At 32.9% G+C, this 27,046-nt stretch overlaps 6 protein-coding genes across 14 annotated transcripts; 3 read left to right on the top strand and 3 right to left on the bottom strand.

Moving 5' to 3' along the window:
- Window positions 1-1,915: 1,915 nt before the first annotated feature.
- Window positions 1,916-3,726, top strand: LOC108857141 (uncharacterized). 6 transcript variants are annotated; one of them, XR_008934508.1, is made up of 4 exons: window positions 1,916-2,491; window positions 2,814-2,886; window positions 2,967-3,076; window positions 3,167-3,726. XR_008934508.1 is itself a non-coding variant. In XM_056986651.1 (3 exons), exons 1-3 carry the CDS (start codon window positions 2,232-2,234, stop codon window positions 2,977-2,979), a joined length of 279 nt encoding a protein of 92 aa, XP_056842631.1. In that variant the 5' UTR covers window positions 1,921-2,231; the 3' UTR covers window positions 2,980-3,726. The 6 variants fall into 6 exon arrangements, 1 of the variants encoding a protein (XP_056842631.1); XR_008934506.1 differs by having other exon boundaries at window positions 1,921-2,419; window positions 2,809-2,886; window positions 2,967-3,275; window positions 3,381-3,726; XR_008934504.1 differs by having other exon boundaries at window positions 1,922-2,419; window positions 2,809-2,886.
- Window positions 3,727-7,979: 4,253 nt separating this feature from the next.
- On the bottom strand, window positions 7,980-8,830 carry LOC108857759 (dirigent protein 7). The gene has a single exon (XM_018631773.2). It carries the CDS (start codon window positions 8,677-8,679, stop codon window positions 8,119-8,121), a length of 561 nt encoding a protein of 186 aa, XP_018487275.1. The 5' UTR covers window positions 8,680-8,830; the 3' UTR covers window positions 7,980-8,118.
- A 1,125-nt stretch (window positions 8,831-9,955) lies between these two features.
- Window positions 9,956-13,726, top strand: LOC108859814 (ABC transporter E family member 1). 4 transcript variants are annotated; one of them, XM_018633725.2, is made up of 11 exons: window positions 9,956-10,083; window positions 10,363-10,466; window positions 10,576-10,661; window positions 10,743-10,840; window positions 10,928-11,045; window positions 11,558-11,647; window positions 11,884-12,188; window positions 12,265-12,460; window positions 12,525-12,710; window positions 12,783-13,292; window positions 13,372-13,725. In XM_018633725.2, exons 2-11 carry the CDS (start codon window positions 10,364-10,366, stop codon window positions 13,489-13,491), a joined length of 1,812 nt encoding a protein of 603 aa, XP_018489227.2. In that variant the 5' UTR covers window positions 9,956-10,083; window position 10,363; the 3' UTR covers window positions 13,492-13,725. The 4 variants fall into 4 exon arrangements, with proteins under 4 accessions (XP_018489227.2, XP_056867291.1, XP_018489228.2 ...); XM_057011311.1 differs by having other exon boundaries at window positions 9,969-10,083; window positions 10,352-10,466; window positions 13,372-13,726; XM_018633726.2 differs by lacking the exons at window positions 9,956-10,083; window positions 10,363-10,466; window positions 10,576-10,661; window positions 10,743-10,840; window positions 10,928-11,045 and adding an exon at window positions 11,100-11,442 and having other exon boundaries at window positions 13,372-13,723.
- A 791-nt stretch (window positions 13,727-14,517) lies between these two features.
- On the top strand, window positions 14,518-16,233 carry LOC130512853 (probable polyamine transporter At3g13620). The gene is made up of 2 exons (XM_057011272.1): window positions 14,518-14,779; window positions 14,924-16,233. Exons 1-2 carry the CDS (start codon window positions 14,518-14,520, stop codon window positions 16,093-16,095), a joined length of 1,434 nt encoding a protein of 477 aa, XP_056867252.1. The 3' UTR covers window positions 16,096-16,233.
- Window positions 16,234-19,172: 2,939 nt separating this feature from the next.
- Window positions 19,173-20,773, bottom strand: LOC108860815 (feruloyl CoA ortho-hydroxylase 1). The gene is made up of 2 exons (XM_018634665.2): window positions 20,254-20,773; window positions 19,173-19,746 (listed from the first exon to the last, which is right to left on the bottom strand). Exons 1-2 carry the CDS (start codon window positions 20,763-20,765, stop codon window positions 19,173-19,175), a joined length of 1,086 nt encoding a protein of 361 aa, XP_018490167.1. The 5' UTR covers window positions 20,766-20,773.
- A 2,759-nt stretch (window positions 20,774-23,532) lies between these two features.
- LOC108861503 (IQ domain-containing protein IQM2) lies at window positions 23,533-26,533 on the bottom strand. The gene is made up of 7 exons (XM_018635377.2): window positions 26,257-26,533; window positions 25,520-25,985; window positions 25,250-25,430; window positions 25,062-25,150; window positions 24,878-24,968; window positions 24,441-24,785; window positions 23,533-24,359 (listed from the first exon to the last, which is right to left on the bottom strand). The coding sequence occupies exons 2-7, from the start codon at window positions 25,948-25,950 to the stop codon at window positions 23,814-23,816; spliced, it is 1,683 nt and encodes a 560-aa protein (XP_018490879.1). The 5' UTR covers window positions 25,951-25,985; window positions 26,257-26,533; the 3' UTR covers window positions 23,533-23,813.
- Between the last annotated feature and the right edge of the window lie 513 nt (window positions 26,534-27,046).

Here is a 27,046-nt window from a genome sequence, read left to right as displayed (position 1 = left end):
TGGTAAACCTAACTCTGAGGCTTAGGGTGAGAGAGACTGATAGATTCAATGAGAGGATTGGAACGGGGCAAGTCAATAGGGAGGTGATTCTGATGCTCAAAGACATGAAACAGGTACATTATTGTACTCTTTTGTATCTTTGAAACTCTACTGGAAGTGAAGCTTTGTTTGCTACTTTTTGGTCTGCAGCAGCAGAACATTGACAGGGGTTGTGTTTTGGAAATGCTCAGAGATGTTCTTAGAATCTTGTGGGATTTCTTGCATTGTGAAGCCTATCTTACATGATCATTTGTAACGTGTATGGGACTGCTGATCCCATTGTTTCGAGCCGGTTCAGGTGTTTCTTCCTTCCTTTCCATATCTGTTACTTGGTAATTAAATCTTGATCAACCTTTGTTTTTTTTTAACTTATTAACCAACCTTTGTTTTATTCACGTATGTGTGTGTTTTCTCTTTCAGATTACTAATACGTTTATGGATAGTCATGTCTGTTGTTTAACCAAAGACTGAGACTACAGCCACTAATGCGTATGGTGTGGAAAAAGATGTTGGAGCCATTTTCTCTTCTCTGAGTTAAAAGTTTTTAATAAATTTCTGTTGTATTTGGCTCTTTAAATCTTCGTGTTAGTTTCCAAACATGAAAGCATCAATTTGTAATTTTATACATAGGTAAGTTCAGTTTGACAGAAAATCATCAAACTTATTTGCTTAAACAAGTACGCTTCATATATTTGACAATGTGATCTGGTATTTTTTTCATTTTCGAAATTTACAAAATAAATATTATCTCCCTATTCTACCACAAGTTTGATACCACTTATAAATTTGAATGACTATTTTCATAAATACTCTAAATTTGATATAAAATAACATTAAATTAATTTTTCAAATTTAACCTCTTAACACTAAACTCTTAACAATAATCATTAAAATCTAAACTCAAATGGTATTACATTTCTAAGTGGTGATATCTTTAAAAAATGATACTTAACTTATGGTATTTGTAACAATTTCTCTTAGAGACTGCTGTTACTATATTGTTTTCATGTAGTTGAACAAGACTGGTTAATAAAAACATACTGTTTTCAATTTAAAATGTGGCAGAAAATTGAGGTTTGATTTCTATCAGGAGAAAATTATTACATTTTATTTCTAATAAACAATAAATAATTTCCTACATATATATACTAAAAGAAACCAAATCATTTTTGATAATTCGAAAGCCAAATGACAAATTATTATGTGGATGTATACTAAGATTTTTTTTACAAAAAACAAAAAAAATTCACATAATCAATACTTCCAAATGTTAATCTTTCACACAACAACAATAATTTATAACAAATAGTACTTAAACTGAAATAAACGGTATATTCAAAAAAAGCATGACAGTCGCTCCTTATAAGCTTCAACTATAGTACAATAAGAGTGATTTGTAATGCAATAATTACCTCAGTTCAGCCAATAAGCATGGTAGTGATTTGGTATTTAAATAAAATAAAATTTCAAATGCAGTTCCATCTATATACTGTTCACGTATGTTCTCTAATTAAAACACTAATTTTATTTTATATTTAAATTTTAACTTAATTAACTTTGTTATGACTATCAGATATTTTATTCTATTTTTATTGATTCGATTAGTTACAAACACTTATGCTATTCAAGTTTGAAGTAAATAACTTCAAAGTAATACTCTATAATCGCTAACAACTGTCAAGTAGATCAGAAAAATATCATTCTCTTTCAACATATTTTCATTTTTACATTTTTGAACAACTCTATTCATTAAGACCATAAAATAAATTGGAAATTCATGTAAGAATAAAACATATAAACCCGGCGCGTAGCGCCGGAATACCACTAGTCTATAATATAATAGGACAGTTGAGGCATTCCTGCAGTGACACATCAGCATATTTGTGGGTCCCATCTCTTTTTTTCGAATGGGCTTACGGAGCTGATTCATGATTGGGCTAATCATAGATTTAGCCCAGAACTATTGACTTCTCTTGGTTTAGATTAGGGTAACCGTCGCCTCTTCTTTCCTTCGTCTCTGTCGATTCCAATTCCAGACGATGTCATTTCTTTTGCTAGATCTTTATGACTCTATGCAAGTCCTCCGATGGCGAGACGATTCCACCTCCCGTAACGCCTTTTAAAGCTTTCTCCATATAAACTTCCATTCTACACTTCTTACAATTGGTTAAGTCTCATTCTCTGTTACGAAAATGGCTTCACCAGCTGCTCCACTCGCCAACTCCGCAGTTGCCTACACCACCTTCAACTCCCTCCGCCTCGGAAGAACCGTTCAGTCGGTCAGTCGATTGTTGGTCGGCTCATCCGCCACTGGGATTCCCGGAACATCAACAAGAATGGAAAGTTCATGGGAATTACGATTCTCCTTCTCGATGAACTGGTGAGTTTTGTTTAGAACTATCAACAAGAATGAAAGTTCATGGGAATTACGATTCTCCTTCTCGATGAACTGGTGAGTTTTGTTTAGAACTTATTTCATTGGTTTTTAATTTACTGAAAGTAAACACAGATTATTCATGTTTTTTTTTTTGGTTTTGTCTATGAGATTATTGTTTTTATTTTATTCAGTCTACACATAGGTTATTCTTTGTTCAGATATGTAAACGTTTGTGCATGTTTTTTTTAGTTTTGTCTATGAATTTTTTTTTTAGTATATTCAAAATACACATAGGTTATTCATTGTTCAGATATGAGAACGTTTGTTCCTGATTATTAGTTCTGTCTATGATATTTTTTCATAACCAATGATATTCTTTTGCTTTCTTACAGGACAGTGCTAACAGGGCCAGCCAGTTTCGGATATTCAGCCAGCCGATGTGTAACTACTGACGTAACCGGTGTAGTCAGGTTAGTTTGTCTACTCTTTTGCAATTATCTAAACGGCTTCAGGTAATATATTCACTGATAATTCTAATACTTAATCTCAGGTTTACGTGTTGAGCTCCCTATTGATGATGGCAAAGATAGCGCCACTGAAAATTTCGATAAGGAGATGTCAAGACTTACCAAACAGGAAGCTGTTGTTCTTGCCCTCGATGTGGTGCTTTCTTTCCTTCGTATATAAATTTAGATTAGTGTTGGCATTTGTAGGTTAGTATAGCTTACAGATATTGTTGACTTGCTGCAGGTTTCAAACGACGAAGATGAATATCTCCCAAGAAGTCTGCAAGAGCTAGAAGGGAAGGATTTTGTGTTTCAGATCCGTGTCATACCTTTCAACTTCACTCCCAACCACCGTACCTTCACTGTCTCCACCATCACTGAAGATAGATTGCCTAATTTTACATGTCAATATGTTACTGCTTGGGCCCTTTCTAATACATCACGTACATGTAACTCAGGAACACTCTGAGAGCATTCTTCCAAACAGTTAAGGTGAAGTAGGGTTAGCAGCTTCGTCTCCTGGCCCCTCTATTTTGGGATACAAGATTGGTGAGCAATTTGCTTCAGCAATTCCTGCAGAAAATACAACCGCTCTGAAGAAACGCAAGCGTGGCCGTGAGTAGTTGGGAAAATCCATTCCTATCATCCCGTCATCAGTCTTATCTATTTTTTTAATAGCTTCTAATAGCTATGTTTCTCAGTATGAACTTTGGATCTTTTTCCTTTATTGTTTTCATATTCACAGATATTTTATCTCTGTTTTTAATATTAATGAATCTTTGACGGGTTTACTTTGATTCACCATTTACGAGTAGTGTTTTTAGTATAGATTTTCATGAAAAAAATATTTTATACCTCAAGGGATAAAATAATGCTATAAAAAAATTTCTAAAGTATTATAAATTGGAGTACGTCCGAAGCTTGCTTGACACCATAAGAAAATTGACCACCAAACTTGCTTCCTGAAGCAATAGTTTTAGAGTCGTTTTCCTTGCCTTGAGTAGTTTTATTTCTGTTGATAAAAAAAAAGAGTAGTTTTATTTCCATTATCTTTAGGGGGAGTGTTGTTCTTTGCTCCAGCTTTAGTACAGCCTGCACAGACTCGACGCCATTGACTCTATAAACCTCAAAGTTGTTATGCTCAAAACTTCCAGTGGGAGATAATTCAATCTCTTCTCACTCAACCTTAAGCTCCATTGATACATCACTAACCTTTCTATGATTCTCTTCACGCTCTGTCAACAAATCCTTTCTGAGTGGTGACACCAGCTCTTTCCTGTAGAACCCAAAAACAGAAGTTCGGAGAATATTTTTTCTTTACGTATATTATCTTTCTCAAGCTTCAAAGTGTCATAAATTTTGGATCAGTCACTCTTGAAAGCCTTCTTAAAACATATAATTGGTACTTTAGGAACCATTATTTTTCCCATTCTTAGGCAGTCTACCACCACCAGTCCAAATTTATGAGAAACTATACTATATTTAGTGAAAAAGAAAAGCCTATACGGCTTTGGTTCAAGAACATAGGAAAAAGAAAGGACAGACAACCGAGTTACCTCAGTAGTCATAGCTGCACCCTCTCTGCAAGAAAGTTTTTTTTTCTTTTTTGGAACACCCCGTTTAACTCTCTATTTTGTGAGTTATTCTGAGGAAAAGATCAAAAGATAAGACTACAAGAACACAAAATTATGCAAATTTGACAGAAATATATATGTGCCATATAAAAGAAAAGGAATCGCAAATACTAAAAAACATACAAAATGCAAATTTTACATATGCAGGTACATTTGAAACGGAATGGAGGCCGAAGTTGAAATAAGAAACAAATGGAGAATAGTGTTGAACAACAATAGAAATAAAAAAGATCAAGTGTTCAAGATATTTGAGAGGGGAATCAATTGTGAAATCTCATGACACTGGTAAATAACGTAATGTCAAACACAAGTAAGATAGCCGAAAGCCAAAAACGTTGACACTAGATAAGTAATAAGTTTCATGTTTTGAGAGATGAATGGAAATGACACCAAAGGCGATTATGATATAAACTGGGACAGTAAAATAATAATGCATAGAATCTATCATGTACTATTATTGATGACATTGAAGTGAACACATACATTCCCCGCGCTTGCGCGGGGTGAAGCCACCTAGTTTTAGTTAGTATGCTGGTAATCATGATAATTATAAATCCAAATGTCGTATACATGGACATCGCATCTAAGATTTATATGTAGTGTTTTCTATCCTTCTATCCACGATGATAATAGTTTAAACTTTTGTGTTCGTTTTCTAATTTTTAGAGGTAGTATAACAAAGTCAACCCCTAATAAAATAACAAACTATTTGATAAAAAGTAAAACTAAAAAAATAACAAACTATATCCGTTGACGTTGCAGCTATAAGAAAAAAAAATTAAGAATCAAAATATCATCTTGTGACATAAACATTAAAAAGAAAAACAGTTTACTTTTGATAAGTAGTAAACTTGATTTCATTTGGTAGGCGGAGACTAGAGAAGCATGGGACTAGGCACGGTTCTTGTTGTGCCATGCAATCTAACATTATAATGGGCCTTTTAAAGCCCAAATATGGTACCATCAATATCAGAGGTAGATAGGGTCCCTAGTCCCTACAAAGAAAAGAATTTGTTCTGAGTGGGTAATATTTATATTTTTCTATACTCTTCTACTCTTTTATTTTTGTCACAGTTATACTATTCTACTCTTTTTTTTGGACAACATACTCGTCTACTCAAAAGTCGTTATATATTTCTATGGCACATGTTCTTCTAATTTCGCAGACAAGACAAATGAATACTAGAACGATTACCCATCAAGAGCTTTTTGAGTCAAAGCACTCTCTAACCAGGTTTCTTACTTGCATTTGCTTTATTTCCTTTTAATCTCTAAGCACCTTTTGGTATTTAAGTCTTTTCTGTTTATTTACTTCATTTTTTTGCATTGTTCTCTAACCAGGTTTCTTACTTGCATTTGCTTTATATTTTTTTTAATCTTTAAGCACCTTTTGGTATTTAAGTCTTTTCTGTTTATTTACTTCATTTTTTGTCATCTGTTTATTTATTTAATTTCATTCTTTGATTTTTGAGAAATACTCTAATATATCTCTTAAAAGTTTTTTTGCCACAAATATAACCTATAAAGATCAAAATAACCAAAAAATTTCATTAAAGAGGTATATATACACTTATATCCCTAAAATTAATTAATCAAGATCTTAGAGTTTAGATTAAAGGGGAGGAGTCTTGGGATTGTAGTTTAAAATTTTATAAAATAAAAAATTTGAAAATAGAAAATATATATTTTAAATTAGTTTCAATAAGTATTTTCTAGTTTTTTTAAAAAATATGAAAACTAGAAAAGTTTAGAAAAAAGAAAATTTATAAAAAAATGAATTTTAAAGCATATAATTCGAAACTATAAACATATTTTTGCATTTATAATCTTTTGTCTATTAGATGAAACATTTTTTTCATTTTTTTCTTTAAAAGCTATTTTTGTGAAAAAACTTAAAAATAAAATACCTTTGGTTTTTCTCTGTTAAAAAGGGTCAACGCATTAGTAGAACAAGAATATCAATGGGATTTTGAGTAGAATTTTATCAATTTATGGATGAAAAGCTAATATCTTTTCTTTTAAAAGTGGATGAAAAGCTAATATGTCCAGAAAATAATTAAAATGAGATACGAATATTATTTATAGTTTATTCCCGATAAAAAGAAAAGTAAACAAATGTGTGCGATTTAAATTGGTCTCTTGCGAAGCTATGATATTTTTTTCTTGCTAACAAATTTTAAAAAATCTTAATAAAAACTAAAAATAGGCATTATGCAAGATCCTTTGTCATTGTTATTATGTAAATTATATATAATATATATATATATATATATATCTTTAAAGAATTGAATTTACTTTTGGGGGTCTGTTACAAATTGAGATTTAAATGTATCCAAAATTTAATATTTTTATATTTTTATTCACAACGGTTTAAATCTATCTATCCTTATCTATTAAAAGGGAAGCATTACAAAAAAATTTATACCCACGTGTCATTAATAAAATCATTTTTAAAATTCTTAGAAAATATGTTGGTCCATCTAAATATTTAATAATTTTTATTAAAATAACTATAAATTATTTATTAATGTCCTTCATTGTTTCCTTATATAAAATCACGGAATTGACTAATGTGATTTAAGTATATATGACAATCAATGATTTTGAATAAAAATATTTGACAAAAATTAGTATATTATTTTTTAAAATTATAACTTATTAAAATAAATTAAACATCCACATAAACTGTATAATAAAAATTTAGATTTTTCTTTATGTATGTTATATTTTGAATTTAAAAAAGCGACTATAAATAACTAAAGTTGTTAAAAATCTTTCACTGAAATTTTTTTTGATCCATGGTTTGAAATTTATGCTATAATAGGATACACATGATTACAAATTATATAAGTAGTAATTCATATTTAATAAATATATTTATTACTATTGTTTAAATAAATTATATACCATATAAAAATACATGATTATTTTAATTTCGAAATCTGCTTTGATATTTTTGGAGAATCTTTTTGAAAAAATATTGACAACTTAATATTTAAATTTTAAAGTTTGCATTGAAGATTTTTAAAATTATAAATTACAAAAATTAAACATCCCACAATTTTCTTTTTGTTATCAGTGATTTTAGATTTTTGTTATAAAAATAAAAATGATCAAAAATAAAATAAAAGTGTTTGTTTGAATTAATGAAATTTATTCTTGTGTTTGCACCAATTTAATTATATAAGTAGCAGTTACTAAATTTTAATTATTCAATATATATATATATATACTATTTTATAATATGTAAAAAACATATAATACATGAAAATAATTTACATATAATATTCATTCTGCGGATCTTAACCTAGTGTTTTATTATAGACTTATAGTTTTTTTTGAGAAATAGACTTATAGTTAAATAATAATATTCGAATCAAAATTTCATTTTCAATCATCCTAAATATTTTTGTTTAGTTCCAATTTAGATTGGAATAGCATTGCACATTATTATGTTCATGGAAAGCATGGACCAAAATACAAGTAAGTCAATAAACCAGGACCCAGACATAGCAATCTAAATAATTTTTTTTAAAATGAGAGACATACAATCATCATATTGTCAATAATGCAAGACGTAACAGCTGTACTCAACAGTAGCATCTCCTGTCTTTACATCCAACCACTTAGTCCTAGCCTCGACATAACCTCTAGCGAACCGGAACAGTCCACTTCCTCCGATCACCGGCATCTCCCTAACCTTAGTCAACACCGCGTTTCGACCAAGAATCGAGATCGTACTTCCGTTATACTTACCTGTCTTGAACGCGAAGTTCATCACCATAAGCGCAGAAGCATCGTGTTGGCCCGCACCAGCGTACATCCCTTGAGCCTGGCCTACCAAAGTCGAGTTTACGGAGACCTCTGTAGTTAAACGGTTATCGATCATGGTGACCGCTCCGAAGAAGGAGGAGTTGGAGAGAGGAGGTCGGAGCACGACCGAGCTAGGGTTCGAGCCGCTTTGAATGTCATGCCAGTAGACACGGAAGAAAGTGAGTTTCTCCTTACGGGTTCCGAGGTGTTTCCGGTTAATGGTTTTGCCAAAGTGTTGGCCCTTTCCTGCGGAGACAACAGCTGCGAGAAGGATGATTAGAGAGGTGATGCTGAGGATGAGGTTTGCCATTTGTGTGGATTGTGGTATGAGTTTTATGTCTCGTTCATAGTGTGTTTATATGTATTATATAGACTATTATTAAAGTACATGAAGATGGCTTCTATGTTAATATATTTGCCACAAGAAAACATGGGTCAATATTTGAAATTTTTCTGCGCCATAAGTCGTATTCGCTGGCCGGATAAAAGTAAAGAGAATAAAAAGTCTTATTCTTACTTTATCTCTATCGAGCTAATCATACAAAAAGGAAGAAAAAATATTATAAAGTCGTTAAGTTGTTAAATTTTGGTTTTGTCTGTTCTTTATTTTTTAGTTTGAAAAACAAATAATTTTGAACAAAAGTTAGTGTTTCTTGTTCGTCTAAGTGAAATACTTAGGATTAATTTAAATTTCATTCGAGTTGGATTCGTCTGGGTTAAACACTTGTAAATATATTTCATGAGCAAATGGAAAATATCCGTTGGGTTTTTTGTGTTCTACTCATTTTTATATTAATTTATCTCTACAGATATTAGTTTAAGAAATTTGCCATAATTAATTCTACCTTTGTTTACAAACTTTATAACGTGGCAGTGTACGAGTGGTTGTTGAAAAGTTTTTGGTCAATACAAAGTTTCAACCTTTTCCTTTCGTTTAGGTCTACGAGGGTCGTCGAGTTCATACTTCCAAGTCTTTGCTTTAATAAGCCCGTTATGAAGTTATGATGATGATAGATGTATAGGTTTGGTGGTCATTAGCTGATTATCAAAGTGTTTGGTGTAGTTTGGGTTGGTAAGTTGTGAAACGTTGACACCTCTCAAATACATAAATCTAGATATTAAATATAAGAAAATTCTACCACCGCATCAAAAACCAACGAAAAGTTCCTCTTTTATATACTTTTTTTTTTGGAATAAAACTGAGCTCTCTCTAAAAAAGAGCCCACGAAGTGAAAATTAATCTGAACCCAACACAAGCATACATCTGTTGAGGCCTAGAATCATATAACTAAATTAGCTTCACGGTCGGCCCATTGAAAGTAGAGAGAGATGAAAGTAGAGGGAACGTCTTTATGTTTTATGAGCTGTAATAAAGAAAAAGGAACTTTGGTCCTCTTACCAACGTGGATACTATTCCGCATGCTCATTGGTTAAGAAGTGACAAATGTAACAAGTTTCCAATTTTTTTTTTTTTGAAACTAACAAGTTTCCAATTTTTGTAATCATTTCCATTTTTTTTTTTTTTTTTAGAAACTAACAAGTTTCCAATTTTTGTAATAATTTCCATTTTTGTCAACGTGTCCTCAATTTTCTTTTATAGGACTTGAGGATATATAAAACTTCAAACCCTATTCTGTTTGTAACTCCACCTTGGCCATCAGCTGATTCCGTCCCCAGCTTCTTTGATCTCCCCCAAGCCGATTTGCTATAACTGGTAACTAGATCATGTTTCCCTTCTATACTCCGACGATTCATGCAGCTTTTAGAATTATGTTTGTTTTTGGTTAAAGTTGTTTCTCTAAAAGACAGAGATATTCTATTGGGATTCTTTGTTCCGAGTTTGTCGGATTTGTTTGGTTTCTTGTCTTTTTGGGTGCTGTTAAAGTTACTGTCACACGGCTAAGTTATGGAATTTACGTCATGTGCAATAAAATGCTCTATTATATGTCTGATATTTTGTGTGTTGTGAAACTTGTACATAGTATTCTTGAAGGATGTCGGATCGACTGACGAGGATCGCTATCGTGAATAGCGATCGGTGCAAGCCGAAGAAATGCCGCCAAGAGTGCAAGAAGAGCTGTCCTGTCGTCAAGACCGGTACGTTTCCTCGTCTCATTCTCGGGCTAAGGCTCTTTGTAGAGGTTTAATCATGCCGTTCCTGGGGCTTCAGTATGTGCATAAACCGATATGTTGTGTCAATTTCTAGGGAAACTCTGTATCGAGGTGACTCCTGCTTCCAGCACTGCTTTCTTGTCAGAGGAACTGTGCATAGGATGTGGTATCTGCGTTAAGGTACGTATGTAGTCTATATATACTCTTACAATGAATGTGTCACCCTTATACTAAGTGAGATTTGCTGGTGCAAAATCCCAGAAATGCCCTTTTGAAGCTATTCAGATCATCAATCTTCCAAAGGACTTGGAGAAAGATACAATCCACCGCTATAATTCCAATGGTTTTAAACTACACAGGTAATTAGCTAATAATGCCTTGCGAACTCTGTTTAACCATTTATCTTTAGTGCTCTGAAATATATATATATCTTAATTGATTTGTAGGCTTCCAGTGCCAAGGCCTGGTCAAGTCCTAGGTTTGGTTGGAACAAATGGTATTGGTAAATCTACAGCTCTCCAAATCTTGGCTGGAAAAACCAAACCAAACCTTGGCAGATACAATGTAAATAAATCATCTCTTCTCTTGTGCATATGTAAAACCTGTCTCTTATATTATATAACTGTTACATGTGTTGAGAAGTAAACTTGATTTGGATCAAGTATTATTGGGCTAATAATTCACTAATCATGCTTAGCCCAAACTTAGCCCAATATCTAGAATAATCTTCCACCTCCTTAAATAAAAAAAATCTAGATATTTGCATAGAATAATCTAGATAATTTTGATAAAATAATCTAGATATTTAAAAAGAATAATCTAGATTTAGGATTAAAATATATAAGATATTTTGTACTTTGGAGGCTATAAATACCTCCTTTCTCTTCTCATTTGTATCATCAAGAAATCAAGAAATCCAAGCTTGTAAGAATCATCTAAGCAATAAGAAATCCTCTTCAAAGTTATAAAAAGCTTTCTTCTTCATAAAGTTTATTTCTCTTCAAACACTTAAAATACTTTCTCCATTTCTATAAAGTTTTTCATTCCAACGACATGTAATGCTACTTCTTGTGCAGAACCCTCCTGACTGGCATGAGATTTTGGCTCACTTCCGTGGTACAGAACTTCAAAGCTATCTCATCCGACTTGAAGAAGAGAAACTAAAGGTATGGTAGAGAGTAGAAGCCAATTACAGCCGGATGAAACATTTGCCTTAACCTCTAAATTTTAAATAACATTTGTTTTGATCTCTAATTATAAATAGCTATTACACATAAGTCACATAGACTCTAAATTGTCAAAAAAAATATGGAAGATTAAACTAAAAATATTTAAGGTCTCATAAATCTCAGATAATATTTGTTTCTAATTAAGCGAGTTTGATGCCTCTCCTTGTGTGCAGACTGCTATGAAGCCACAACATGTCGATGCTATAAAGAAAGTTGCTAAAGGTTTGCTTGGGACGGTCCTTGAGAAGCTGGACGAAAGAGGAATGATGTCGGAGATTTGTGATGCTATGGACTTGAACCACCTCTTGGACCGTGAAGCAACACAAGTATCTGGTGGAGAGCTACAACGGTTCGCCATTGCCGCAGTTTGTCTCAAGAAGGCAGACATATATGTGTTTGATGAACCATCTAACTTCCTAGATGTGAGGCAGAGACTCAAAGCTGCTCAAGTTATACGCTCCCTCCTCAAACATGACAAGTTTGGTTCTATCATCATCTCTTCTTAATGATCCTCTCTTTTGTTCTTGAATACAAACTGATGTTGTTCTTTGCAGCTACGTGATTGTGGTGGAGCATGACCTCAGTGTACTTGACTACTTGTCGGACTTCGTTTGTTGTTTGTATGGAAAGCCGACAGCTTATGGTGTCGTGACTCTCCCCTTCTCTGTCCGAGAAGGAATCAATGTGTTCTTAGCTGGTTTTGTCCCCACTGAAAACTTGCGTTTTAGGGATGAGTCTCTGACCTTTAAGGTGAGGCTTTACTAATTGGTTCTTGTCAAGAGAGTTTGTGACTGATGTGTTGTTTCTTGTCTAGGTTTCTGAGACACCACAAGAGAGCGAAGGGGAAGTGAAGTCATATGCAAGATACAAGTACCCTAACATGAGTAAGAAACTTGGAGACTTCAAGCTGGATGTAATGGAAGGAGAGTTCACAGACTCTCAGATTATTGTGATGCTTGGAGAGAACGGTACTGGGAAAACAACATTCATCAGGATGCTGGTAAAGTTTCTCTGTTCCTTGTGCGTTACACATTGAAGGATGTGACCTCTATAATGTATATTACTAATGCAGGCAGGTGCATTCCCAAGTGAAGATGGTGTAGAACCAGAGATGCCAGAGTTTAACGTGTCCTACAAACCTCAAGGAAATGATTCAAAGCTTGAGTGTACGGTGAGACAGCTCCTACATGATAGGATACGTGACGCATACACGCATCCTCAGTTTGTGTCGGATGTAATGAAACCGCTTCAGATTGAGGAGCTGTTGGATCAAACGGTGAACAAACTCTCCGGTGGAGAGAGGCAGAGGGTTGCCATAACTTTGTGTCTAGGGAAGCCTGCAGATATCTATCTGCTTGATGAGCCAAGTGCGCATCTAGACTCAGAGCAAAGGATCAGAGCTTCTAAAGTCATAAAACGGTTCATCCTACACGCAAAGAAAACCGCGTTTGTTGTTGAGCATGACTTTATGATGGCGACCTATCTTGCGGATAAAGTTATCGTGTACGAAGGACAACCTGGTGTCAAGTGTACTGCTCATTCTCCGCAGTCACTCACCAGTGGGATGAACCTTTTCTTATCGGTAAATCAGACAGTAGTATTCATGTTTTTATAAAATCCTCTATGAACAATTGAGCTAACTTGCTAGCTCCTTTTGGCAGCACCTGAACATCACATTCAGACGAGATCCTACTAACTTCAGGCCAAGGATCAACAAGTTAGAGTCCACCAAGGACAGAGAGCAAAAGCTTGCAGGATCATACTACTTCTTAGATGATTGATTGCTAGACTAAAGAGAGAGTCAGAGGTATGCATAAATACCTTACTAAGGTGTTTTGTCTTTGGATGTGTTAGTCCCTTTGATTCTGTTTGTTTTAATCCTAGTTAATTCATATTGGATGTAGTTTTAATCGGGTTGACAGTGTTGGTTTCCGGTTAGCATGAAATTCTTCGTATTTCATAGACATTTATGGGAAAATTATGTGACATTTATTCTGTCTCTGTTTGTGTGAAACATCGGTTACTATTTGTGACTTTTTTTAGTGTAACCTTTGATTCTGTTTGCTTTAATCCTGGTTCGTTCATTTCGGATATTAGTGTAACCGGTTTGACAGTGTCGGTTCCCGGTTAGCATGAAACCATTCTACGTCATAGACAATTATGTGACATTTATCTTTTACTAGCATTGTAAAACATTATTATTTTCTTCGAAATTTTATAGAATAATAGTCAAAAGTTAATAGATTGAACTTTGTAGTATCCAATTATAATGGTTCAACTGAAAGTTCAAGATTCCGTTGACGAATATTCAGTTTTTAAGGGGATATATTATGCACCATGTTGATGAATATTCAGTTTTTTTTTTCAAAGTTTTTTATGAACACTAGCTAGTCCAAGCCGGAGTAGGTGGAAAGATGGGTGGTGAAGCACCCTAAACTACTATTATAAGTCATACTTCACCGGAAACAACTCTACCCCTTTCTCTATAATCTCCCGATAAACGTGGAGTTTGATTGATCTATCACCAAAAAGAATAATAAAAACAAATTGATTAATATTTTTTTTTATGATATAAGAACAAACAAACACACTGAGTTTGGATGGGTCCAAATATCCAGCTAAGCTTCGGTCTGATATGTCTTAACTGACTAACCAAATTACATGCAACAACACGAACACGTTTTTTTTTTTTTTTTTTTGAAAAAACAACACGAACACGTTCCTCGAATAGTTTTGTATTCTGCAACTACTTATAAGATTCCTTGATCTTAAATTTTGAATCCAATTAGAGAATAAGAAAAACATTGATGGCAACAACAGAAACATCAAGAGATAGCCACGAGCTCCCAGTAACAAGCACCGATTCAAGCGGATCAACCGCAAAGAAACTGACTTTGGTCCCTTTGATTTTCCTTATTTACTTCGAAGTCGCAGGTGGGCCGTTTGGAGAAGAACCGGCGGTTCAAGCGGCTGGACCGCTTCTAGCGATTCTTGGTTTCCTCATTTTCCCTTTCATATGGAGTGTCCCTGAAGCCCTGATTACCGCAGAACTCTCCACCGCATTTCCAGGTAAAAAAAATATTAAAATTTTAAACATAGTAAAATCAAATAATATTATTTTCAAAAAGAAAACATTTGCAATGAACATTTGGCGCATTGGTTACTTCTTGTACAAGGAAACTACTTTCTGAGTTTGGTTGAATATTGTCTCAGGCAACGGAGGGTTTGTAATATGGGCGCATCGAGCTTTTGGCGCATTCGTAGGCTCGATGATGGGCTCCTTGAAGTACTTGAGTGGTGTGATCAACGTTGCTTCCTTTCCTGTACTCTGTGTCACTTACTTGGAGAAGCTATTCCCTGTTCTTGAATCAGGATGGCCACGAAAGGTCTGCATATTCGCAACAACGGTGGTCTTATCTTTCCTTAACTACACTGGTCTAGCCATTGTCGGTTACGCAGCTGTTGTTCTCGGCTTGGTGTCTCTATCACCTTTCCTTGTCATGTCGGCTATAGCAATCCCTAAGATCCAACCTCATCGTTGGGGTAGTTTGGGAGACAAGCAGAAGGATTGGAATCTCTACTTCAACACACTCTTCTGGAACTTGAATTTTTGGGACAATGTCAGCACTCTTGCAGGAGAAGTGGATAACCCTCAGAAGACGTTCCCCTTGGCGCTTCTTGTCGCTGTGATCTTCACTTGTTTAGCTTACTTGATCCCTCTTCTCGCTGTCACTGGTGCTGTCTCGGTGGACCAGAGCAGATGGGAAACAGGGTTTCACGCAGAAGCAGCTGAGATGATTGCAGGAACATGGCTGAAGGTCTGGATTGAGATTGGCGCTGTCTTATCAAGTATAGGACTCTTTGAAGCTCAGTTAAGTAGTAGTGCTTATCAGCTGGAGGGTATGGCGGAACTAGGGTTCTTACCTAAGTTCTTTGGGTTAAGATCTAAATGGTTCAACACTCCTTGGGTTGGGATTCTACTCTCTGCTCTCATGTCTCTTGGATTGTCCTACATGAACTTCACTGACATCATCTCCTCAGCTAACTTCTTGTACACATTAGGGATGTACCTAGAGTTTGCGTCTTTCCTTTGGTTGAGAAAGAAACTACCTGAGCTAAAGAGACCTTACCGTGTCCCGCTGAATATACCAGGGCTGGTGATTATGTGCTTGGTACCTTCAGCATTTCTGATGTTGATCATTGTGTTTGCTACTAAGATTGTGTACCTCATTTGCGGTTTAATGACCGTAGGATCAGTTGGTTGGTACTTCCTGATCAATTACTTCAGGGACAAGAAGATCTTTGAATTCAACCAAGATGTTGATTTTCTTGATCATGTTAATGAAGAACAACGTCCAAAACATGAAGAAGATCATGACTCATGATGATTAAGAAAGAACTAAACAGAACATATTCTTGTCAAACAAGACTCTGAGTGGACAAAGCTACTAACTAGGGTTTTAAGTTCTTGCGTCTGTAACACGTAAGTCTCCGATAAAAGAGAAACTGTATTGGTAAATGATAGTTATACAACACAATACAGAACATAGTTTCAAGAAGACATCATTATAAGACTCTTCTTTCTTCTTTATTCTCTTAAAAATCATGCTGTGAAAATAATCGAACATGATATCTTATCATATTTTTGATTGTTAGAAATATTCTGTATTTTGTTTTGTTTTAACATTATGTTCATTTAGCATTCTCAGAAATTTTCCACAATTTATTTTCCTTATAAATTTTTTGATTTAAAACATTTTTCTAAGTTTTTGTATGATTGTTTTAGGATGCATAATTTCATAATGTGAAACTAATCGAACATGATAGCATGCCATATTTCTTATTGTTAGAGATATCGTGTTTGTTTTGGCTTCACATTATGTTCATTTTGATTTCTAATTGATCCCAAAATTTTCCATTTTTTTTTCATTCTAAAAAGTTTTTAATTTAAAATATTTTCCTAAGTTTTTGTATGATTGATTAAAGAAGCATAATTGCATAATGTGAAATTAATCAAACATGATATTTTCATATTTTTATCGTTAGAGATGTCATGTTTGTTTTGTCTTCACATTATGTTTATTTTACCTTTTTAATTGATCTCCGAATTTTTCCAATATTTGTTTTTCTTCTAAAAACTTTTGATTTAAAACATTTTTCTAAGTTTTTTATGATTGATTAAGGAACCATAATTGCATAATGTGAAACTAAACGAACATGATATCATGTCATATTTTTATTGTTAGATATAATCCTTTTTGTTTTGTCTTCACATTACATTCATTTTGCTTTCTAATTGATCGCCAAAAATTTCCAATTTCTTTTCATTCTTAAAGATTTTGATTTAAAACGTTTTTGCTATGTATTGTATGATTTATTAAGGAAACATAATTGCATAATGTGAAACTAATCGAATATGATATTCTATCATATTTTTATCGTTAGAGATATCATGCTTGTTTCAGTTTATTCTCACATTATGTTTATTTTGATTTCTAATTGATTTCCAAGATTTTCAAAAAAAAAAAATCCTTCTAAAAGCTTTTGATTTAAAACATTTTTCCTAAGTTTCTGGATGATTGATTAAGAAAGTATGATTGCATAATGTGAAACTAATCAAAATGATATCATGTACTATTTTTGATTGTTAGAGATATCATGTTTATTTTTTCTTAACATTATGTTCATTTTGATTTCTAGTTGATCTCCAAATTTTCCAGAAAGAAAATTCCTTCTATGATCTTTTAATTCAAAACATTCTCCTAAGTTTTATTTATGATTGATTAAGAAAGCATAATTTCATAATGTAAAACTAATTGAACATGATATCCTAGCATATTTTCGATAGTTATAGATATTAGACTTCACATTATGTTCATTTTGCTTTCTAATTGATCAACAATTTTTTCTTATTTTTTCATTCTAAAAGGTTTTAATTAAAAAAATCCTAATTTTTTGTATGATTTACTAAGGAAGCATAATTTCATATGTAAAACTAATTAAATATGGTATTCTGTCATATTTTTTTATTGTTAGAGATATCATGCTTGTTTTGTTTTCACATTATGTTCATTTTGCTTTCAAACTGATCTTCGAATTGTTTCAATTTTTCTTCTAAAAGCTTTTGATTTCAAACGTTTTTTCCTAAGTTCTTGTATGATTGATTGCAAAAGCATAATTGCATAACGTGAAATTAATCAAACATGGTACAGTATAACCTCTTTAAATTAATAATCGATAGATTAATATTTCTATAAATTAATATAATTTTATAGTCCCAAATTAAGTTTTTGGTTCAATTAGTATCTCGATAAATTAATAATCTCTATAAATTAATAAAAATATATAGTTTTGGTGTAATCTCAACATTATTAATTTATAGAGGTTTGACTGTATCATGTGATTGTTTTAATTGTTAAAGATATCATGTTTGGTTTATTTTCATATTATGTTTTGTTTGATTACCTTTTTAATTGATCTTCAATTTTTTTTCCTTTAAAAGCTTTTGAGTTAAATCGCTTTTTCCTAGGATTGATTACAAGAGCATAATCGCATAGCGGGAAAATAATTAAACATGGTATTTTGTCATGTTTTTAATTGTTTTTAAGTCGCTTATTTTTGCATTATGTTTCGTTTACCTAATTGATCTACAAATGTTTTCCAATTTTTCTTTCTTCCCAAAAGCTTTGATTTAATATGTTTTTACTAAGGTTTTGTGGGATTTATTATGAAAGCATAATTGTATGATGTGAAACTAATCAAATATGATATCTTGTCATGTTTTTGACGGTTAGATTTGGTTTGTCTTCATATTATGTTTTTATCTTTGTAATTGATTTATAAAATTTTCCAAGTTTTTTTCTTCTATCTTTTTTGTATGATTGATTATCAAAGTATAATTGAATGATGTGAAATTAAGATGATAACTTATCATATTTTTTATTGTTAAAGATCAGATTTGTTTATAATTTTTTTTAAATGTTTATTTTTGTTTTCGCCATGGTTTTTTATGATAACTGTGGAAATTTTACAAGTTTTCTAATACCAAAAACTAATCCTACAATATCTTAAGTATGGGCACGGGGAACTACTTTACCACTTGAACTAGGTCGTATTCATACTTTTTAAAAGAGTTAAAAATAGATAGAAATGTTTGAGTCGGCCTGATCGAATGAGACAAAAAAAAGATCCGAACTTTATGTATCCTCGGTAGACATGTCTATGAATAGTAAGTGTGTTGTGGTCTGAACATTGAAGTCAATCTTATATGCGTTATGTAACCACTAAATCTAAAGGTTACTTATTGCTTGCTGTAACACGTTTTACAACACAATACCGAACAGAGTTTCAAAAAAGTTTCAAGAAGACATCATATGTTTGTCTTCTTTCATCTTTATTCGCTTACACAAACACAAACAGGAAACAAAACAAGACATCAAACTCCTTTTAGGTCTAATTGCCATCATATCTTGGCGAAATCGACAGTTTTCTTTCCGTCGTGTGCCTTCTTGAAGAAGTATCTGACGTAATCAGAGTACACAACGTCTCTATAAACCGGTTCCTCTCCATTAGCCACCACCTCAGGAAGAGGACCAATCACAGACTCCGGTTTTGGATTCACGAAGATAGGAACAGAGATTCTGTTATTGCTACCGTTAGCTAAGACACGATGCTCCACGCTCTTGTAACGACCATTGCTCAAGATCTGCATGGCGTCTCCTATGTTGATCACAAAGGATCCGGGAACTGGGGGTACGTGAACCCAGTTTCCTGACATTAGAGAACGGACGTGGAGGCCACCGATATGGTCTTGTAAGAGAATGGTGAGGGAAGAGACGTCTGAATGACGACCAACGCCAACGGTTAGGTCAGGGTTAGGACAGATGGGATAGTAGTTGAGGTTGATTCGAATGGAACCCATGAAGAGTAGCTCTTTGGTCTCGTCTAGCTCTTTGACATTGAGATTCTTCCCCAAGTACTTTAGAAGCTTTCTCACCATTGTCTTGGACTTGTTCATATAGTCTAGAGCTTCGTTCCTAAAATCAAAATCAAGTTTATTTATATGAATCTATGTATGGACAAAAAAAAATGAAACTCTAACCGAATCTGATAAAAAAATTTGTATTCAACCCGGTTATAAAAATAACAGAACGTGTTTTGTAGGATGGTATAAGATATACCTAAAACCGATTGGATAACCCGAGAAAATTCGAAAATCCAAATAGCTAAAACTTAAATAAGTATATCAAATATGAAATGCTCCATTTTTTATTTATTTGGATATAATATCTAAAAATCTTCAAAACCTTAAACACTCAATTTCATTTTTATATTTATATAATATTAATATACTCGAACCCAAGTGTAATTAATATACCTGAATCCAAAATATTATTGACAAACATGATCCAAACAAATGTAAAATTCTAAGGAAGTTTAAGAAGTTGAACCCAAAATCTGAAAAATCCAATCTAAATTTGAAAACTCCCAAACCTAAATGAATAAGTAACTAAAACACAGAAAGATTTTACTTTTGAACTCACTTGCAAACATCAGGCCAATACTGTTCAGCTTCATCTTCAGAGACAAAGAAAAGACTGAGATAGTCTTTCCACTCAAGAGCTTTCTCTGCACGAGGACTAAAACTCGTCCCAAACCTAACATTCCTCGACAGAGAATTCTCTTTTGTGAACTTACTCTTCTCCTCAACAGGGAGATTAAATAACCTGTGAGTTGCAGCCTTAACGTTATCAAGAACTTCAAGAGGAACTCCATGGTTGATCACTTGAAAGAAACCCCATCTCTCAGCAGCGTCACAGATAGCTTCAGCTACTTTGTCCTCGTCGGGGTTCGACATGTCGATGATAGGAATGGCCTCGTCTGTTTCGTTGACGAACATGTTGATGAGACGTTCTTCGAATGGTTGGATGTATTGATCAGGAAGTGCTTTGATTCCTGTTTCGGATAAACCCTTCACGCCGTTTCCTTTGTTGACTACGAACTCGGTTACTTCAGCTGGGTCTGCGAATTGGAATGTAGAGAGTGTTGGAGCCATTTTGTTTGGAGTTTGAAAGCTTTATTTGTTTCTTGTTTAGGATTTTAATTGTGTTGTGGAGATTAGTTACAGAGAGGAGAAAGTATTTAACAGAGAAGGGAACGACAAATGAGCTAACGACCTATATGGCTCTCACCATGCTTCTTCTGCCGTTTTAGGCTTCCCGCTTTATTTCCTTTATTTAAAAAAAAGAGCGAAAATTACATCTATCTTATTAAAGTAGAAGTACTTTAAGCTTTTGTTTGGTAATAGGGATAAGAGTTTAAAAAAATTAAATTTTGTTTGGTAACAAAGATAGTAGAGAATTTTGTATTTTCCTTATTTAAATGATAGATTTAAGTATTTAATGTATTTTCCTAATTTAAATAATAGATTTCTTTAATAGAATGAATCTTAACCAAAATAAATTTCTTTATAACTTTTTGTTAACATTAAATATTTTTCAATACTTATTAATAAAAATAATAAAATAAAAATCACACATCAAAATCAATTTATATATCATATAAATAAAATATAAAATATTTTATTTATAAATTGTTAGTATAACACTTTTATAATATAAGTCCAATTAGTTATAAATATTAGATTTTTTATATGATACACTGTGATATAATAGACGACTAAAATCATATAATATAATTATTTAAAGTAATAAATATTTTTTTTTTGTTTTAAAATGTTATACTAACAATTATGTAATACATATTAATTTATATATATATATATAGATATTATCATTAGAACAAAGAAAAAAATTGAAGTGAAATCAAATATTTATACAGCCACGGGTCAAACTATAGAAATAAACAACAATGGCGTAAGATTTTTTTAAACAAATTTATTTTAATTTCAAATATGTTTACATATTTTATTTATTTATAAATTATTTTATTTTTTTATTAATAATGCTAAGATTTTAGAATTGGAAAAAATTATGACCCATCTCTATATTATTTGAATTCGGAATTTAAAATTTATATCAAAATAGTTTTTTAAACTTAATTTTTATTATAACTACAAATGTTAATTTTCAATCTAAATTTATGTTTAAATATTATAAATATATCATTTATAAATAAAAAAACTTAAAACATAAAATAAATACCCGCCCGGTTGGGCGGGTCAAGATCTAGTTTGTATTAAATTAGTAATATTTCAAAATTTTAGTCAGTATATTTGGATATGGCAAAGCTTTGGAAAGTGCCATGTTTCTGTTAAACATAGGCTCTTAGCGAATTACTTAAACAAAATTTTAAGTATAGAACATTAATTTTGACAAAGAAAAGAGATTAACTCGTCATTTTTATACAAATATTTTAAGTATAGAATACAAATGATTATATATCTGTTCGAATTTTTACAAAAATGTAGATTTTTGTGGTAAAATTAGTTATACTTATACAAGTAGTGTTATTCATGACTCAAATGAGAAATTTTCAAATGTCATGGATTGATTTTGTTGGTTTCGTTTGGTTGTGAGTTACTACTTTTAGTAATGAATCAAATATTATAGTAATACAAAAAGTCATACATACGTTTAATAGTTTTAGTTAGTAACTTGTTAATCATGATAATTATAAAATCAAATGTCAGATATATATGGACGTCATATGTAAGATTTATATCTAACTTGTTCTATCTGGGAAAAAAATAATATAACTTGGTCTTTTTTTTGTCACAAACAATCTAACTTGGTCTATCCACGACGATAAATAGTTTAAGTTTTGATGTTCTTTTTCAAGTTTTTAGAGGTGCTATAACAAAGTCAACCCCTAATAAAATAACAAACTATATCTGTTGACATTGCAGCCGTAAGAAAAAAAAGTAAGAACCAAAACGTCATATCAGTGCCGGTCCTGTGTTTATTGGCGCCTAAATCACATTAAGAAAATTATGCCCCTCTATAATATTTTATTTTGGCATTTTTAATCATTTAATCAGAATAATACAAAATGTATTTAAATTTATTTTCATTATTAAAATACAGTATATAGCTACCAATATTCTTTTCGTTTAAAAGTAAGAAGATCACAATTATTCAATTATTTTGTAAGAAAAATGGGAAAGTCATTGATATTTATGCACTTCATTTTATAAAACATGTTAATTTTAATATATTTTATATTTATGTTATTTGTCATTCCGTATAAAAGTTCTGACATTTCAACCATCCTTATAGTTTTTGACAATATTTCTCGACACTCACGTTTCTTATATAGATTTTATATCTATAAATGAAAACAACTAGAATTTAATTAAATTAGTTTAACATTAGTTTTAACTTGAAACTTTTTGTTGAATTTCAAAGAGAGAGCATAATCTAATATTTTATAGTTATGTTTTATTAGATTTTAAAAGGAAATCAAGATTATTTTAGAAATCAAGCACGTAGTATTTGTAATCATTATGAAAAGAAAATTATTAGGGAAAAAAACAAACAAAAATCTGGATTCGAAACTGCCACCTAAAGAACAAGTGACATACAATTGAAGCACTAGTCTAAATAGAATCTTTGCAATTTGGCGCCCCTAATATATTGATAAACGTTGGCACTTAAAGCACATGCTTTATGAGCTTTAGGTCAGGGCCGGGCCTGCGTCATATTGTGACATAGACATTTAAAAAAAAACAGTTTACTTTTGATAAGTAGTAAACTTGATTTCATTTGGTAGGTGGAGACTAGAGAAGCATGGGACTCTAGGCATGGTTCTTGTTGTACCGAGCAATCTAACATTTTAATGGGCCTTTTTAAAACCCAAACTTGATACCACAACACAAGTCCGTCCATAGGTCACTGAGTTTTCCTGAAAATCAAGCTAGAAAGGTAAAAGTGAAGAACAGTTTTTAAAAACGTGTCTTAAAGCCTAGAAAAAGAATCTAAAACACTTTTTAACCTGCGATTTCTTGTTTCACAAGAAACCAAATAAACAAATGAAATGCTGCTCTGGGGAGAAAAAAATGATACAAAAGAATTTCTAAGTCATCATCTTCTCTATTCACACAAAAAGAATAGATAAGATTTCAATAACTTTCATCAGTTATAAGTTATAACTGTGTGATGTCCGCAGGTAATGACATTCCTCGCCATAACGGTGACATCTGATGCCTTTGCGTTCGAGAGGAGGAGGAGAAGTAGAGTCTTGAACCAAAAGCACTTCTCGGAGACAAGTTGACTTGTTCCAGAGCTTGAAACTGAAGCTCTGATGGGTAATCTCTCACACAACCGATCCTTGGTCCTGCACCTGTTGTCCATTTGCATGATAGTTGTTTCCCAAGTTGGAAAGATCTAGTTTCCTTCTTCGAATTTATCCTTTTTAGGATTGATTCTTCTGGAATCTTGACTACTTCACTCTCCTTGGCTTCTTCTTCTTCTCCTCCTCCTCCTATTGGTGAGCTCTGCTCTGAAGGCATTGATTCAGACTCAATCACTATTGGTGTTTCGATATTAGCCATCACCGTTGTTGTTTCTTCCTCTCTTGGATCAGCCATCACAGTCTTCTCAGCCTCCAAATCCTCTTCCAAAGAATGGTTTCTCATATGAGTGCTTCTCTGTTTGAAGATGGAGAACTCATCTTCATCTGTAGGACTCATCTGATACACACAAAATAAAACACTTATTAGAAAAATAATAATCCTCACAAAACTTAGGATCAGTCAAATCTGTTTTCTTACCTTTACATCAGTGATATCAACATTGTTCTCTCCAAGGAAAGAAAGAAAGTCCAAGAAGTTCTCTTCAGTAGGTTGATAATGACCACTATGTGGCCAAACAGCTTTGAGAACACCATTCTCAACAATTAATCTTCCTGCAGCAACAGTAGCTCCTCCAGCTAAGAAGCTTGAATGTTGAAACACACCCTTCTTCTTCTTCCCAATGTACAACACTTTAGATGTGCTGAGCACAAAGATCCATTTGGAATCACTATCTTCCATTGATGAAGTTTGAAGCATTTCTCCACTGTTCTTGTAGAAGAACTTGCCCTCTTTCACAATAACCTCATAAGCTTTCCTTTCCATCTACACAAAACATGATAAGAACAACAAGAAATAAGTTTCTAGTTTTGTTGGTAAGGTTACTTGTTGAACAGGTAACAGAAATAGATACTAACCGGACCAAGGTACTTGATGCACTGTTGCTGAAGTTTCAATCTAGTACACTTCTCCATAATATTTACTTCTTTCCCCTCGCCAATATCAAGCCTGATACATTTCAATCAAACACATCTAAGTTAAGTCTTCTTGATAGCTTAAACCTTTTGAAAGAAATGAAAAAAAAAAGAGCTAGTTAGTTACCAGTAGAAGAAAGGTTCTCTACTCTGAGAATGAAGCCACTTGTTGTAGTAAAAGTGCAAGTTGTGTCCATACCGATGTCTCGGGTCAATCTGTTGCATAAAACCAAGATTAGATTAAGTTACAATCCAAAAAAAGTGGTAGAAAAATAGAAAAATGTAACTATTGATTAGTCTCTCTCTACAACTTACAGCTTCAAGCCAGTGTTGTAAAGCAAGCTTTTGTGCCTTTTCATTCTTTGACAAACCTTTACCAACCTTAGCTGCTCTGGTCCTAGCTCTAGTCCACCTGGATACTGCTGTTTCGTTTTTCTCAATCTCAAAGAATGATATAGAACTTCTCTTCAGCTCAGCAAAGTCCAATAGCTTCCACCTGTTGATGGAAACAGAACACACAAACATTAGATCACAATAAACACACAAGAAGTTTCTTCTTGAGTTCTTGAGATCAAAAACACTAACCAGCTTTGCTCCACGAGCACTGCACAATCAGCGAGCTTTCGCCTAGTACGGAAGCTCTTGTAAACTTTCTGTAACTTGATGGCAGCTTCATGTTTAGGGTTACTCGGATCAAGAACTGAGATGGCATTGTCTTCTAGCTCGAAGCCATTCTCTTTGGTGAAATCTTCTTTCAAAACCGACCTGTTAAGCGAGATCATCCTCTCTAGCTGCATCCCTTTGAAGCTAACGGATTTCTCAACAACCATCTTACCACCAGATCCCATAGATTTCAAGATAGTGGGCTCTAGAGTTTTGTCGTTGAAGTTGACAGATCTCTTTGGAGTTTTGCACTCGTCGTCGTCACCTAAGCTTATGGACTTAACCGTGACGGAGTCTAGAGCAGCCTCCACTTCGTCTTGCTCGGCGAAGGGACAGGAGAATGATACACCCATTCAGCAGATCCCAATGAGAACAGAGAGGCTCTGACCTGAAAGTGAAACATCAAGAATCTGTTACATCTGACTCATACATTATATATATAAATACATAAACAGGGATGTGAATATATTATAAACAGAGCTCCAAGTGAAGTTTCACACACACACAAATACACACAACTTATCAATAGATTCAGCCAAGGAAACAGAGTTTGAAAAAGAAAAAAAAAACAGAAATTCTTGGATCTAGAAGATAGAGCATAAACCCACTGAGAAGTTGAAAAAAAAGAACACTTGGTCGTGGTGGAGATGAATAAGTACCTCGAATATACGGTTGGCACTTGAAAAAGCTCGCTCAAGGAATCTTGAAACTTTCTGTTAACTCTTCTTGAATCTTCTTTTGAATCTCGTATGTTTCTTGAGAGGATGATTCGTGAGGTCTCTTTGTTCTTGTTTTTTTTTCTTGGAGTGAGAAGGAGAAGATGAAGTTCACAAATCGCAAGTTACAAAACTCTTCAGCGCTGGAGTTTATATAATAATACCGTCCAGCTCCAGAGCGACAAGACAGGATAGAGAGAGATTTAGATAGAGAGAGAGAGAGAAGCGGCGATATTTCTAACCACGTGTTTGTCAGAATATTCATACTAGGTCAAAGGTTCAACTAAGATTTTACTTTATTTACTCAGTTAATTATCCAAAAACTAAAAAAAGTATTTAAAGGTTATCAAATATTATTACTATTAACTAACGATTATATTTACAGAAAATAATGACTTACTGAAAAAATATTTTAGAGACTAATGTAAGTAACTTCTATTTTGTTTAGGAATATGTATATGATGACCATACAGATCTACTTGCGATTGATTAGTTTTACTTGAATCATTTTTTACAGATAATTTTTATTTTATAAAATAATAATAATGTTAAGTCGTGACCTTTGTAATGTTTTTTTTTTTTTCGTAAATGGCATTCATAATGACCTTTATAATGTTTGCTTTTAGTTTTTAAAACTTCCATTGAAAATCAGCAACCCAATAATAAATAGTAGTAGTATATATACTTGTATGACTAAGCCCATTTTTTACCATCTGAGTTTGACCATTTCCTG

Source organism: Raphanus sativus, chromosome 5 (genome assembly GCF_000801105.2).
Source record: "Raphanus sativus cultivar WK10039 chromosome 5, ASM80110v3, whole genome shotgun sequence".
Lineage (NCBI taxonomy): Eukaryota > Viridiplantae > Streptophyta > Magnoliopsida > Brassicales > Brassicaceae > Raphanus > Raphanus sativus.
Note: the sequence above shows the minus strand (reverse complement) of the source record. Positions and strands in the feature narration are given on the sequence as shown.

What these genes read in the sequence shown, in the direction of transcription:
- LOC130512853 (XM_057011272.1), top strand. Translation starts at nt 14,518, where the DNA reads ATGGCAACAACAGAAACATCAAGAGATAGCCACGAGCTCCCAGTAACA. An exon ending in ACTCTCCACCGCATTTCCAG is followed by an intron (nt 14,780 to 14,923) that starts GTAAAAAAAATA and finishes ATATTGTCTCAG; the next exon opens with GCAACGGAGGGTTTGTAATA.
- LOC108857759 (XM_018631773.2), bottom strand. Translation starts at nt 8,679, where the DNA reads ATGGCAAACCTCATCCTCAGCATCACCTCTCTAATCATCCTTCTCGCA.
- LOC108861503 (XM_018635377.2), bottom strand. Translation starts at nt 25,950, where the DNA reads ATGGGTGTATCATTCTCCTGTCCCTTCGCCGAGCAAGACGAAGTGGAG. An exon ending in GTGCTCGTGGAGCAAAGCTG is followed by an intron (nt 25,431 to 25,519) that starts GTTAGTGTTTTT and finishes TTCCATCAACAG; the next exon opens with GTGGAAGCTATTGGACTTTG. An exon ending in TTGATATCACTGATGTAAAG is followed by an intron (nt 24,360 to 24,440) that starts GTAAGAAAACAG and finishes TGTGTGTATCAG; the next exon opens with ATGAGTCCTACAGATGAAGA.
- LOC108859814 (XM_057011311.1), top strand. Translation starts at nt 10,364, where the DNA reads ATGTCGGATCGACTGACGAGGATCGCTATCGTGAATAGCGATCGGTGC. An exon ending in CTGTCCTGTCGTCAAGACCG is followed by an intron (nt 10,467 to 10,575) that starts GTACGTTTCCTC and finishes GTCAATTTCTAG; the next exon opens with GGAAACTCTGTATCGAGGTG. An exon ending in CAACATTCATCAGGATGCTG is followed by an intron (nt 12,711 to 12,782) that starts GTAAAGTTTCTC and finishes TTACTAATGCAG; the next exon opens with GCAGGTGCATTCCCAAGTGA.
- LOC108860815 (XM_018634665.2), bottom strand. Translation starts at nt 20,765, where the DNA reads ATGGCTCCAACACTCTCTACATTCCAATTCGCAGACCCAGCTGAAGTA. An exon ending in TATTGGCCTGATGTTTGCAA is followed by an intron (nt 19,747 to 20,253) that starts GTGAGTTCAAAA and finishes TTTTGATTTTAG; the next exon opens with GAACGAAGCTCTAGACTATA.
- LOC108857141 (XM_056986651.1), top strand. Translation starts at nt 2,232, where the DNA reads ATGGCTTCACCAGCTGCTCCACTCGCCAACTCCGCAGTTGCCTACACC. An exon ending in TTCTCCTTCTCGATGAACTG is followed by an intron (nt 2,420 to 2,808) that starts GTGAGTTTTGTT and finishes GCTTTCTTACAG; the next exon opens with GACAGTGCTAACAGGGCCAG.